General features: G+C 35.0%; 2 protein-coding genes across 3 annotated transcripts; both read left to right on the top strand.

Moving 5' to 3' along the window:
• Positions 1 to 3,795: 3,795 nt before the first annotated feature.
• On the top strand, positions 3,796 to 9,128 carry LOC105780098 (inactive leucine-rich repeat receptor-like protein kinase CORYNE). Of its 2 annotated transcripts, XM_012604219.2 has the most exons (3): positions 3,812 to 5,527; positions 5,971 to 6,287; positions 8,716 to 9,128. In XM_012604219.2, the coding sequence occupies exons 1-2, from the start codon at positions 4,614 to 4,616 to the stop codon at positions 6,278 to 6,280; spliced, it is 1,224 nt and encodes a 407-aa protein (XP_012459673.2). In that variant the 5' UTR covers positions 3,812 to 4,613; the 3' UTR covers positions 6,281 to 6,287; positions 8,716 to 9,128. The 2 variants fall into 2 exon arrangements, with proteins under 2 accessions (XP_052485271.1, XP_012459673.2); XM_052629311.1 differs by lacking the exon at positions 8,716 to 9,128 and having other exon boundaries at positions 3,796 to 5,527; positions 6,034 to 6,514.
• A 3,557-nt stretch (positions 9,129 to 12,685) lies between these two features.
• On the top strand, positions 12,686 to 13,473 carry LOC105780100 (light-regulated protein, chloroplastic). The gene is made up of 3 exons (XM_012604221.2): positions 12,686 to 12,910; positions 13,008 to 13,169; positions 13,260 to 13,473. The coding sequence occupies exons 1-3, from the start codon at positions 12,750 to 12,752 to the stop codon at positions 13,333 to 13,335; spliced, it is 399 nt and encodes a 132-aa protein (XP_012459675.1). The 5' UTR covers positions 12,686 to 12,749; the 3' UTR covers positions 13,336 to 13,473.
• Positions 13,474 to 14,464: the final 991 nt, after the last annotated feature.

The raw sequence follows: 14,464 nt of genomic DNA, 5'->3' as shown, positions 1-14,464 counted from the left end.
GTGGAGCAGATCAAAGATAGTGAATTTTGTTCTTTTGAGAAGCTACAACGTAAATGTTATCTCCCCGACATTACAGTGGAGTAGATTGAAGCACTAGTTCCTATACCTTTGAAGATGCAGTAGGAAGAAATGAGGCTACTTGAAAGAAGAGAAGCATTAAAGAAGTTGAGGCTCAGTAAGACCGGGCACAATTGGACTTTTTATTCTTTGCTCTGTTCCTGTTACACGACAACGAGCAAAGATGGGCAACTGTACAAGCCCAATAGTGCCTGAGCCCAAACCCAATAGACTCAACCAACTAAACCTAGCCCACAAAAAAATAGCAGAAACCCTAAGGGCTTCTCTGTCGTCGCCGCAAGCCCCAGCAGCCCCACGTCGCACCTAACGCTTCCAGCAGGAGGCCAATCGCCGCAAGACTCGGAGACCGACTCCCCATACGCGCCGTGCTCTTCGCAACACACCTGCAAAAACGGACTCAAGGAGTCCAAAGAAAAACAAACAGCAAGCAATATTTTTTCTTCTTTTTTGATTTATTTTCTTTCTCTTATTCGGCCTATAAAAGGCCATTTTGTAATCTGTAAAGGGGGGATAAAAAAATCACAGAGAAAAGGAATTGAAAGAGAAAATTTTTTTGAATAAAGGTTTTTTTCTTCCTATTCTGTTCGGGTTTTTTTAGATTATTTGTTTTGTTTTTTAACTTTTGCGTAAAATATAAAGAAAAGAGGAGGGATTTTACCATTTTCTTCGTCGTAGTTGTCGAACGGTGGCCATCTCCGTCGCGATCGGAGACTAGGGCGACTGAGGTCGTGGATCGGCCTAGACCGGCGGCGGTGGCGGCATGGAGGGCTGGGGGGTTGAAAACCTAGCAGAGGTTTCCCCCCTTGTAAATTTTTTTAGAAAAATGAAATGAAATAGTTTTTTAGGAATTTTTTCGGTTTTAATAATAAAGATAAAACGGCGCCGTTTTGATGGCCAGACCCGTGCGGTGACCCGACCCGGAGGGGAGGATCCGCGCGTTCTGGCAGAATGGGATATTTACGCAATTAGTCCTTCCTATTTTATTCTGATTTTAATGCAGTACTTCATGCTTTTTCAATTTTGCCACCAGATTTCGCGCCTGTTTCAATTCGGTCCATGGACCAGGTTCGCAGATTTCGTTGAAACGGCACCGTTGGATCCGAATGGGCATATTTCCCTTTGGGTCCTCCTTTTGTGACGCGCATTTCAATTTCATCCTTTCTCATGTTTTCTATTTTTAAATGCGGCCCTTAAATTCTGTTTAGTTTTCAATTTGATCCTTAATCGGTTTTTTTTATTTCTTTTATATTATTTAACATTGTATTATTATTATTTGTTATTATTTTTATTTTCATTTTATTATTTGTATATCCATATGCATGCCTCGGTTTTTATGTAATATATATTGTTTTGTATATAGTTCACGTATTTTGGTACATATTTTATACATAGTATATTTTATTTCCTCACTTTTGTATACATATATATACTTCTATACCTTGGTTTCAATTTTTTTTACTTTTATAAATATATATATACGTATGTTTTATATCATTTTCATTTTATTTACAAATATATTTACATATATATATGTATTTGAATATATACGTATGCAAATTTTCACGATTTACCTATGTATATATACTTATACATTTTATTTTTCTATTTTGTAAATATATATATATGCATATGATTTAAATTAAAATAATGATTTCATGTTATGCATTAACATTTATCACACTTTCAAAAACATATATTTTGGTTTTTTCAAAATTTTATTTTAAAATCATCATATTTTATAAATTTGCAAACTATTTGGTACTCATGGTTCTCGAGAAAGATCGTATCCTAACTTCTTGGATTGCGATTATTTTTCGATGAATTTAGAAAACCAAGTATTTATTTTGCATTAAATTCGCAAATTTTAAATAAAAGCTTATTCTTGGGAGTTCAAGAATGTTGGGTCCTAACTTACTGGTCCTGATATTTTGACTCCTCGAGATAAGAATTTTTAAAAGGAAAAGGTAATATTCGGGTATTTTGAAGATTTAAAAACATTGTGCCCTAACTCACTGGGTGTGGTGTTTTATTTCTTTGAAATAAGAATGTCTTACTATTTTGATTCATTCATGAAATAAAAAGTTTTCTTTTAAAATCTTTTCAAATTTTCGACACCAAGGCATTAAAAATCAATTTGGTACCAATTTTGGCGTTACGAGGGTGCTAATCTTTCCTCGTGCGTAACTGACTCCCGAACCTGTTTTCTCCAATTTATGCAGACCAAAATTATTTTTAAGGTGGGTTGATCACACCTTAATAAAGGATCGGTGGCGACTCCAGCTTTGTTTTCTTAAAGTCAACAACTAAATTTTTGTTTTCAAAAAACGGTTTCGACAATTATAATAGCTAAGTTTATTATAGATTAATTTTTTATGTTCTACTTTTACCTTCTATACCGATAACAATCATAAAGTATGAAGTGCACTATTTACTAAATAGTTTTCTATAAATTATCTTGTCTCAAATGTTAGTAAATTAGTTCTATTCCTAAGTGAAATAAAGATAATAAAATTTGGTTAAGAAATTATTGCAATAAAATATTTAAGTTATATTTTATTAAATAAAAATAATTTTTAATAAATAAAATTATAATTGTAATTTATCTAAATCTCACTCAATAATAAAGGTAAATTAATGAAATATGTGGAAGTTTTTTTTAATATTTAAGTAAATAGGTTGCTTTTCTTTATATTTAACGGATACATTATTTTTGGAGAGAGAAATGAAAACACGTCTTATAGGACGAGTTTTTAGGGGAGGGGGAAATATAAACACATCTTACAAGGCGCGTTTTCACTTTGTTGTTGTTTTTTTTTTTTGCAACTGGAAATAGAAGTTTACAAATTTACTTTTGTCTCTGATTGAGATATATATTGTTATAGTTTTAAGGTATATTTGAATTTACAATGATGTCGTGGAGCGCAATGACCTACAAATTTCATCTGTCATTTAAGGATGGAGTTGTCACCTGAGAAGTTGGGATTGCATTGCAATTTAAGGTCCCAGTTGACGTTGATTGTACGGTCACGGGTTAAAGTGTATCTAGGGCTTCAAACTTACAAAGGTTTGATTATAATATTATTAATATATTATAGTTCTTTAATTTGAAAATTTATAAAAAAATAGAAAATGATCTAAATCTCAAATATTGTTATAGGTGAATAATAACCACCTCTCTATTACATTCAAAATTTTAGCAGACAAATGTAAATGTTATTGAAAGGGTTGATTGTATTTTATTTTATCATTTTGATAACTTGTCTTTTTAAAATTTTAAAGGACTAAATTGAAATTTTATAATTATCGGGATTTAAAGTGTAATTTACCATATACTCATTTAAAATAATATAAAATTTAACATTTTAAGGGTGGCGCGCCAGGACCCGCCGTGACCATAAGTACCAATTTTAAAGGAGGTGACAAGTTCATGGGCCAAATGTGAAATTAAGCTAAAAACAATATTACATTCCATAAGAAAAAAAAAACTGTAAAAAGAAAAAAGAAAAAAGAAAAAGCAAACCATAATGCACAAATTCCCAGCCACTGCTAAAGCCACTGATCCATTGCCTGCCAGCTAATCTCCCAACCCAACCAACGCTCACGATCCTCCCTTGTACTTTGTCCCTCACTCACTCACACACTTCGATGTCTTGCTTTTGTTTTAGCCTCGTGATACCGATGCTTCCGCCTGCGTGGCACCCGTCCCCACCCCCACGCTTTGCCTCTGCTCTTTCTTTCTCTAAGGCGCGAAGGCAATGCCAAACCTTGCCCCCTAATTTAGTATTACAGTGAAAACAAACAAAACCAAAAGGTGTTTTTTTTCTCACACAGATTTTGTTTACAATTATACTATTCATGAATGGAAACAGATAGTGCTTGATTGTTTTCTTATGATGTTTTGAAACCTAACAATCATTGATCAACAAAATCGAAAAAACAAAAAAAAAAGAGAACGAAAGCTTGCTTACTTTGTCACTGGGAATTAGAAAAAGAAAAGCTTTGTAGCTATGTTTTCAGAGGGAAATTAAAATCTGGGTTTTCATTTTTTTCCCTGTAAAATTCAATATCTGAAAGTTATACTCTGTCAAATGTGAGAGACATCTCTTGTTATCTTATCTGTTGCTTAAGTTGGGAGCATATTTTTTTTGAAAAGAAAATTTTTGTTTGAAATTTGAAGATTCGATTCGTTTGGAGTTTCAGGTGAAGGAACAAAAATAAAAACGCAGTGACGAATTTATTCTTTGCGTCTTTCTTTATAAGATTTGCTCGCCAAATTTTAAGTCCTCTGGAGGGTTTTCTTGTCATTTTCGTCCAAAAAAGTTGGACACTAAAGAGAGTCCCCCAGTTTTTGAATTAGAAAAATTGAAGCTTTTTTCTTTGGTATTAGTGCAGGGTAAGTAAATTTAAGTTCCTTTGAGTTCCGTCCTGTTCTTGTAAGATGCTGAAGAAACGTGGAGCATTATTATGGGGTTTTGTATACTGGGTTATGGTGGTGGCTCTGAAGCTTTAAGATAAGCAACAAGAACCGTCCTTGTATGTGCATTTGTGTCATATTCTCTGCTTTTTTTTTTTTTGCTTCCATGGCGAAAATGAGCGGTTGCATAGTCACTGTGGCTTTACTCTTGCTGCTACTTCTTTGCTTGCACCAAACACCTGTAGAGTGCAAAGAAAGACTCATTAGACAACTGTCTTCTCAGCCTTCTTCAGCTACTAAGCCTCAAGAATTCAAGATTGGGTTCAAAAGGGTAATTCTCAGCATTGTGCTGGGAATTTTAACTGGATTGATTGGAGCTATTCTTTTTGCTTTATTGATCAAAATTGCTGTTCAGTACATCAATCAAACCCCATTCCTTAAAGGTCCTGTTATATTTTCTCCCAAAATATCTTCCAAGACTCTCCAATCAGCCCTTGCAAATGAAAACCAGTTGCTAGGTTCAAGCTCCAACGGGAAGTACTATAAGACGGTTCTTGATAACGGGCTCACTGTTGCAGTCAAAGTGCTTGAACCCTTTGACAGTGGTTCCCCGGAGATGCAGAGCAAGTCGGTGAAGAGGAGGATACAACAAGAACTGGAGGTTCTTGCTAGTTTGAGGCACAGGCATTTGAGGAGTTTAAGAGCTTATGTTCGTGAATCTGATAGGTTTTCTTTGGTTTATGATTATATGCCCATGGGGAGCCTTGAGGATGCAATGAATGGAGTTAGGGAAAATCACCTGGAACTTAGATGGGATGTTAGGCTTAGGATTGCTGTTGGGGTGATTAAGGGTCTTCAATATCTTCACTTCACTTGCGTCCCTCAGATTTTGCACTACAACTTGAAGCCCACAAATGTGATGTTAGATGCTGAATTTGAACCAAGGTTGGCTGATTGTGGATTGGCTAAGCTCATGCCTAATATAGATAGGGCAACTTCTGGCTACTGTGCTCCTGAGTGTTTACAGAACTGCAGGTACTCAAAAGTATTCCGCCATTAATTAAAGCTTACTGCATCTTTTCTTCTATAAGGATTATATTTAACAGGCATCTGGTAATAGTATCTTTAGGCTTTATTAATAACCCGGAGTTCACTGCAGATGATTTTTCACTTTGGGACTAAATTTTAAACAACTGAGAAAAGAGATATATTGGTCTCATTCATAGGTCTTATGGTTTTCTAGTCTTCTCCTGGAACCAGTGCTCTTTTGTTTTTTCTGGCAAACATGTTGCAGTAAAATGGAAGCAAGATATCCCAATTAGGATTGGACAATGCTATTGGTTTTCTATTATTACCACGCTTCAATGTGCTTCAATGTTTTGTTACCTGCATTAATTACTGATACTATTTCTAATGACACATATTGGATTAAACCTCATGCTGGTTCTAACAAAGATGGATAATTTCAATTCCAACAGGTATACAGATAAGAGTGATATCTTTAGCTTTGGGATGATATTGGGTGTCTTGTTGACTGGCAGATATCCCACTGATTCATTTTTCCGGGAAGCAGTGAGTGGAGGGAGTTTAGGACAGTGGCTCCGACATTTACAGCAGGCAGGGGAAGCACACGAAGCTTTAGATAAAAGTATTCTTGGGGAAGAAGTAGAGGAAGATGAGATGCTGATGGCAGTGAGAATTGCTGTTGTCTGCCTATCGGATTCGCCTGATGATAGGCCTTCCAGTGATGAGCTTGTAACCATGTTAACCCAGCTGCATAGTTTCTAATGGAAATGTAAGTATGTTGATACTTGATATATATGTTCAAGCCTTTGCATATTCTAGGAATTGGATATTTTTGGTCTATAAGTTACTTTCACTCTAACCTTTTTGCAATTTGTCAAGGACCAAACACGTTGCTCTTTGTGCAGCATTGGTTCCTTGTGTTCTGTTCAAGTCTTAGTGATTATTTTTCCATCACAAACTTGGCTTGCAGCATAGTATGCAAAGAAATTTCTGGTACATGCATTGACTATTTGATCTGATAACCATGGGAGACATCTTCATTATTGTGTTCTTAAACAACTAATCGTGGTGGGGTTTTCTCAGTTGTCTTTTTGTTGGGAAAACCTTTTCGAAAATCACGGATGCTTTTGCTATATCAATCAACATGTTATAGTAGTTTTTTTCATGGGTTTTTAGAGGATAGGATTGAGATTCAGCTTTTCATCACAAAGACCCCATATCTATTGTTGGTTGAAAATGTTTCCTAAGTAAACAGTATGGTCTAGTACTCAACTAATCAACTTGTTCATCATCCTGCTAAGGAATTGAACTTGTAGTTAACAAAGAACTCTTTCGAGTTTTGTCTTCATTTTGAATTTCAAGCATATGGTTGAATAGCATGTTGGGGAAAAGTACAACGAAAGGGTTTGTAGGTTAGGTAGGATATTGACTTTTCTTTGCAGTGATGAGAACTCTAGTTGACAGATTTGCATGGCGACAGCAGTTTAAGTAGGGGAAAATAAAGTTAAAATAAACTTTATCTATGCTTTCAGCTTCTAAATGATTCATATTTTATCTGTAATAATACTTTATGGTTTGGACTTTTGGAGGGGATGATAGCTGGCATTGGATTAGACTAGAGATTAGATGAGTGTGGAAATAGTTAGGGAAATCATTCAAAAGGGTAATATCATGCACAGGGAGCTTGAAAAAAGGCAAAAGAATGCACAGGGAGGTCATGCACATGCACCTGCATGCTTCAATTGGATGACTGATATATTTACTTTTAACAGATATAAGGGATGGGATGGGATGGGATGGGATGGTGAGGCAAATCACACAGTCAAGATGTATCCCCTTACAGCTGTGTTTTATATATTACTTACACACACATACATACATATATGGATATATATATATATATATATATCCTAGTCCTTGCAGAATGCACATCTGTACACTGCCCTTCTTTTCCAAGATTAAAAAGTTTCTTAAAAGAATATTAGGCCAACAATGTGGCTTGCCTTATAGCTTTTGTAAAAGTAATTTCTTTAAAGAAAAGAAGCAAAGCTTTAATTTGCATAATTTAGAGCAATTAATTAATTGTTGTTGACGGTGCTTTTAAAAGCATAATTGATGTGCAAGTATCAAATAACCTTTTCAATTTGTTTTGCAAAAAAATATTTACTGGTTTGTTTTGTAAAAATAGTTGAAGTCAATAGAAAATGTCTTTTTTTTCAAAAAAAATTCTGTTTTAAAAAGCATAAACTAAATTTAGAAAAACTTGTCTTTAACGTGATTTTTATATAAAAATTAATTTAAATCAAGTTAAATATTATTATATTTATAATAATTTCTTTATATTTTAATTTTTAAATATTTTTATATTATTAAAATGCATATTTATATATAATAATTTTAATAAATAATTAATATAATTTATTATTTTAACAAAATAGTTTGATATTACAATTTTATTTTAATTATAAAATTTAATATTAATAATATTTTAACTTTTAAATAATATTCTTAATATTTTTATTAAAATGTTTTATTTTAATCATAGAAATATAGTTATAATTTATAAATATCTAGTAATAAATATTTTATCAATAAAATATAAATATTTTAACAATAAATAGTTCATCCCAGAATGTACTAAATTTCTTTTGCTGTTTTTAAGGAGAGAAAGTGAAAGAGCATACAGCAGTTAGGGGTTTTTTTTAGGGTTAGGGTTTTTTTGGAGTTTTAGATTTTTTAGGGTTTAGCATATTTTAAAAGTGTTTAGGGTTTTTGATTGAAACAATGGAAATTCTTAGATAGTTTTGAGAGGTCGAGAATGTGATAACGGGCTTCAGCACATATATATTTCATATGTCATGACGAGATAGGACCATCACCTGAAGAGCCCATCGTGGGGAAATTTGTTTCAGGGTAATATTGCTTGATACGATTAGGGGTGAAAGTCTAGGTGAAGGTCCCACTCGGCGGCCCTGATGCGGTCACGGGTTCGACTATAACTGAGGCCTAGGTGACAGTTGTTACGTGGTCAAGAGGTCAAGCATTTTGGATACCCGCAAATGATGCCTTATAAATACCATACATAAAATTGGTCATAATCATACGGAAAAACTCTGGGGATTTCCATTGTAATCAACGTAATTTTTTTCTCTATTTTCAAGCAACTGGTATCTTTAACCTTTCATTCTTGTCCGAAGGTTGACACCGAAGTGGACACAAAATGACTCTCAGGTGGAGAGCGGATATTCCAGCACAGTAAAGGTCAAACTTGGGTCCACGCGGCAGTGGCTGTAGTTATTAATGGGTTGTTTAATAACGACAACCGTTGTCACACCAAAAGAAGCATCAACTTTACTGCACCGCAACAACTGTTCACTGCCCGAGAGTCCCTTTGCGTCCATCACGGTGCTGGTTTTTGAATAAGAAGGAAGGTTAAAGGTATCAACTGTTTGGAAATAGAGAAAAAAATTTATGCCAATTATAAAGGGAAGCCCTAGAGTTTTTTCGTATGATTATGCCTTCAGACTTCTGTATGGTATTTTTAGGGCAACATTTTCGGGTATCCGAAAAGTTTGAGCTTATTGCCGCGTAATAACCGTCATTTGACTCATTCGTTATACTCTGATCCATGACCGCATAACAATTGTCAATTGAGACCTCCACGTCGACTTCCACCCTTGATCGTAGAAAGGAAAATCAACCCATAACTGATTTTCTTAGGATAGGCTTCAGAGGCAATGATCTCATCTCGACATAATATATGAAATGTGTGTGGCTCGGAGCGATATCGCATCATCGAAGACTTTTTGCTTCAGCTTCGGTACCTATATTCGTTGCAACGGTAGTCGAAGATGGGTCGATCCATCAGCATTGGTGAACTTAACGTATAACTCAATAACAACATTTTCGCTTGAGATGTGCGATAATATGATCGTCTTAAGATACATTTCACTAATCACATCGAATAGCTCATACTTGTAGGGGTCAATGGAAGCAAGAAATCTGCATTGCAACCTCATAATTTTTCCTTAGGTTGATCCATCAGCATTGGTGAACTTAACGTATAACTCAATAACAACATTTTCGCTTGAGATGTGCGATAATATGATCGTCTTAAGATACATTTCACTAATCACATCGAATAGCTCATACTTGTAGGGGTCAATGGAAGCAAGAAATCTGCATTGCAACCTCATAATTTTTCCTTAGGTCGATCTTTCGATTTTCCTCCTAATTTTGGTTTGTAGCTCACGCATTTGAATGATACTATTGAATGCAAACTCCACGGACTTTGCTCCTACAAACACCACCCCAACCTCTGTATTACATATTTACCGTTGTAGTATATAATTGATTTCACTAGTCGACTCATTTCAGTATCGATCACGAATTGGATGAATAAACGCAAAAAAATAAGTGGAAAGTTATCCAAAGGAGTACACACAACTCTCACAACATAATGTTCTTTTGTTTGATATTAACTTGATACGTGTCTATGTTATGAAAATTACGCCTCTTTTATAAGAGAATTATGTAGGGAGAAAGAGAATACGTGCTTTGAATTTCGTTTGCGAATGCATACATTTGTTGCATATTGTAATGTGCAAATAATTTTTAGAAAGCGTTCAAAAGTCATATAATTTCATCACACATGTGCTCCTGAGAGATTTTGCGCTGCATAACAAGCTTTACAGGTATTTGAAAAAGTACTTTCACTCTTAAAAGAAAGGAAATTTGTTAGAGAAAGCTCATCCAATTGGGTGAGCTTTCTCTAACAAATTTTCTATTCCCCGGGGTGAAAAGCCTGATATTTCAAATAATTCGGACGCTTTAAACACGTTTAGAATATGTTCATCACTCCTGTAGCATGCTTTCAAGGTTTTTCTTTGCAAACAGACACTTCCTTACGGCTATAAAAGGGCTCACACACACCAAGCTTTATCATCCCTCAATCATATAATTTCTCCCCAATCATCTCCATTTCTCCATTATAAACCATTTCTCAGTTTTAAAAATTTCGGTCACTAAAATTATTTGGTTTATGTTCGAGGTATTCTTGAGTCGTTGGTGATGCGATATCGCTTCGAGCCGCACACATTTCATATATCATGTCGAGATGGGATCATTGTCTCCGAAGCCTATCCTAAGGAAGTCAGTTATAGGTTGATTTTGCTTTCTATGGTCAAGGGTGGAAGTCGACATAGAGGTATCAATCAATAGCCGTTATGTGGTCATAGATCAGGGTATAACAGGGGAGTTAGTTGACGGTCATTACGCGACAACGAGATCAAACTTTTCGGATACCCAAAAATATTGCCTTAAAAATACCATACAGAAGCCTGATGGCATAATCATATGAAAAAACTCTAGGGCTTCCCGTTATAATTGGCGTAATTTTTTCTCCGTTTTCAGACAGCCGATACCTAAACATTCCTTCTTATTTAAAGGCTAGCACCGTGATGGATGCAAGAGGACTTGGGGAGCGGTTTTTGCAGTACAGCAAATGTGATGCTCCTTTCGAGGTGACGACGATTGTTGTTATTAAATAACCCATTAATAACTACAACCGTTGTCGCACCGACCCGAGTTTGACCTCTACTCTATCAGAACATTCGCTCTCCACCTAAGAGCTCTTTTGTGTCCACCTTGGTGTCATCCTTCGGACAAAAATGAAAGGTTAAAGATACCAGGTGCTTGGAAATAGAGAAAAAAATCACGTTGATTATAATGGAAATCTCCAGAGTTTTTTTTGTGTGATTATGGTCTTAATCTTATGTATGGTATTTATAAGGCATCATTTGCGGTATCCAAAATGCTTGACCTCCTGACTGCGTAATAACTGTCATCGAGACCCCAGTTATACTTGAACCCGTGACCGCATCACGACCTCCGATTGGGACCTCCACCTAGACTTCCACCCCTGGTCGTATCAAGCATTATTACCCTAAAATCGGATTTTCTCACGGTGGGTTTCTCAGGTGATGATCCTATCCCGCCATGACATATGAAATGTATGTGTGCTGAGGCACGTTATCACATCCCCAACCCCTCAAAGCTACCTAAGAACTTCCGCCGTTTCAGTCGAAAACCCTGAACACTTTCAAAATACCCAAAAAACCAAAAACCCCAAAAAACCCTAACCTTACAAAAATAAAAAACCCTAATTCCTATCATCTGTGCAGAAAGCGAGCCCAACTGGATGTGCTTTCACTTTCTCTCTCCTAAGAACGATCTATTTCCCTAATTAAAGTTTAAAACGGCTCAAACGCCTAATTTAAAAAATTAGCATATTATGCTAATTTAGCCACAAATGAACCTAAATTTTTAAATTTAAAAAGGATATGGGTATGTATTTGACATTTGTATGGTCAGCTTTTATAAGTTTTATTTTATTTTATGTATTTGGGTGATTTTTGGAAGTTAAATTCTTATATTTGAGTGCCGGATATGAATAGTTCAAGAAAATTTTATTATATGCATTTCCCAGTTCATCTAATTTTGATGTTATTTATTCGTTCTTTGATTCTATATTATTCTTTTGTATTTTCGGGAGATGATATCTTTATTATTTAAATATGTATCGGATACGAATATTTTATCTTTAATCGAGTATAATATAATTTTGCAGAAGCAGAGCAAAGCAAGAGAAAAGCTGAAGAGGAGGAAACTAGACCGAGCATTAGAGTCAGTTCAACTCCACTAGTTGTAGTGATGATGGTGATTCTAAATGAAACTTACAAGACTACAAGTAAATAAAATGGAAAGAATTATTCTGTTCTTAAAACCTCAATTGCAGACAACAAACCAGTCCACAAGCTAAGATCAGCAAAGATTTTGAGCCGAGGGTCAGTGTTGGGCTAACCCCTTAACCCATTTTTGAAGGTTTAAATCTACACGAACAACCGGGAGCCATCAAATTTTCCTGCTTAAACGGGTTTGAATTTGATGCATAAGTTGCTATCTGTCGAGTTCTAAGCTGGGGTTGTTTTCACTAATCAATGACAAAATACTTGGGCGTTTTTATAGTAAAAGAAAATCTAAGCAAATGAGCTGATTGGAGAACTCTAGAGACACCACCACCTCAAACTAGATAATGTTCACCTTATCCACTCCATTTTTAAAATATCTTCCCATCAACCTTATCTACTATTCATATGTCATTAATAAATTCAGCTGGTTTTTACACTTCATTTTCGTACTTGCAGCGTCACACACGATCCCGTACCAAAAAATGCAGGCAGCCTTGAGCTTGGCACCTTCACCTCTCTCCATAGTTACAAAACCCTTGTTTCCGCCATGTAAATCCATGCTAAAATTGCAGACTCCAAGAGGTTTCAAAGCAACACCTGTTGGACAGGATAACTCAACAGTTGATTACAGCTCCACGGCATCGTAAGTATAACTTTACATTGACTCAACCGGTTTTTTTGTTAACCAGGGTGATCATCTGTGTCCTGCATCGACTTGCTTTTTGTTGTTGTTGTTGCAGAGTATTTCCAGCTGAGGCATGCGATACACTTGGAGGAGAAGCCTGTGATGTTGAGATGTTCCCTGAAGTGAAGCTAAAGCCAGATCAAACACAAAGCAATAAGGGTAAGACAGGTTCAGAGCAGGTTGACAGAGAATACTTGGAGTACAACAGTCCCAAGACGTAAGATGATGATGATCTTGAATTTTGCACTTTCATTTCATTTATTTCCATTAATAATAATATAGATATGATACTTGATGAATATTTCAGGGTGTTCATAGGAGAGGCTTGTGATGATCTTGGAGGAGAATTCTGTGAGCCCGAGTACCAGAAAGGAGTTCAATGATTTTACCAGATAAACCTCAAAACAGTAACTGCAAATAAATAATGGGGTGGTCGCCTTCTTTGTAACCTGCATACTGCCTGGTGTTTATTGTGAAATAGTCTAAATTTTAAGCTATTTATCAACTTTTTTTTTCCTGCAGATCAAAATGGTAATAGTCTATATATCACTAAAGGATATCTATCTTATAAAGACTATTAATCATATAGTATGTTGTTAGCTTTGGAACGGCCATAGAATCATTTGAACTTGATTTGTAGATTCCATAAAAATGTTTCCTAAATTAATCATATAACGTTTTGAAAATTTGAAGATTTCCAAACTGGAATTTTAGAATTTCAAGTACCTGGAATAGGATATATGTAACAAATTCAATACTCTATGAAGTCTTAGCAACCCTCCACACCTTGTTAGGATTTTCTAGTGGAAGCTTGTTGGGTATTTTTCTTAAGAGTAAGCTCCTCTGAATTGAGCTCCCTCTCCCTCTGCTAGTTTGTCAAGATCGTTAATCAGCATCTCTAAGTTCCATCACTATGGCAGTAATGTTTCCACAAATGTCTTTGTTTCATGATTTAAGGATTTTCTTTTTTGACAACTTCCAAGTGATAATCAACTAACCTCATTCAACTTAAACAACTGGAGATAAGCGTATATAATTTTAAATAAATGAATCCGAATAAAATTTTAAAATTCTTAACAAATATAAATTGGATATGAATGAATATAAATAGAAATTCATTCATTTAAACTCGGTTCATTTACCATTCCAATCTCATAATGTCTAAATGAGTAGAACCATAATAAACTGAAGAGTTTGTATATGGTCTAACTCGGCCTCATGAACTATGATGTTTAACCCATTTATGCAAAACATACATATCACAGTTTGAATTAGACGTGTTTGAAAGTATGATCTTCAATGTATTTTAATTTGAAAAATTAAATAAATAAACTTGTGCTATTTCATTGGAGCATGTATCCAATAATGGTATACTTAATTTTTTAAATTATTCAATATTTATGGAATATTGTCCCTTTCAGCATATACAGTCAACTCTCTCTATAACAACTCCATTTGCTTGTCAAGATTTTGCTTGTTATAGAGAGTTGACTGTTACACACTTATAACAAT

The sequence above is a fragment of the Gossypium raimondii genome, chromosome 4 (genome assembly GCF_025698545.1).
Source record: "Gossypium raimondii isolate GPD5lz chromosome 4, ASM2569854v1, whole genome shotgun sequence".
Taxonomy (NCBI): Eukaryota; Viridiplantae; Streptophyta; class Magnoliopsida; order Malvales; family Malvaceae; genus Gossypium; species Gossypium raimondii.
This window is presented reverse-complemented; position numbering and strand designations above follow the sequence as displayed.

Excerpts from the sequence above, each read along its gene's own strand:
- LOC105780098 (XM_012604219.2), top strand. The coding sequence starts at position 4,614 with ATGTGCATTTGTGTCATATTCTCTGCTTTTTTTTTTTTTGCTTCCATG. Across the intron at positions 5,528-5,970 it reads GAGTGTTTACAGAACTGCAG|GTATACAGATAAGAGTGATA; the intron begins GTACTCAAAAGT and ends CAATTCCAACAG.
- LOC105780100 (XM_012604221.2), top strand. The coding sequence starts at position 12,750 with ATGCAGGCAGCCTTGAGCTTGGCACCTTCACCTCTCTCCATAGTTACA. Across the intron at positions 12,911-13,007 it reads GATTACAGCTCCACGGCATC|AGTATTTCCAGCTGAGGCAT; the intron begins GTAAGTATAACT and ends TTGTTGTTGCAG. Across the intron at positions 13,170-13,259 it reads GAGTACAACAGTCCCAAGAC|GGTGTTCATAGGAGAGGCTT; the intron begins GTAAGATGATGA and ends TGAATATTTCAG.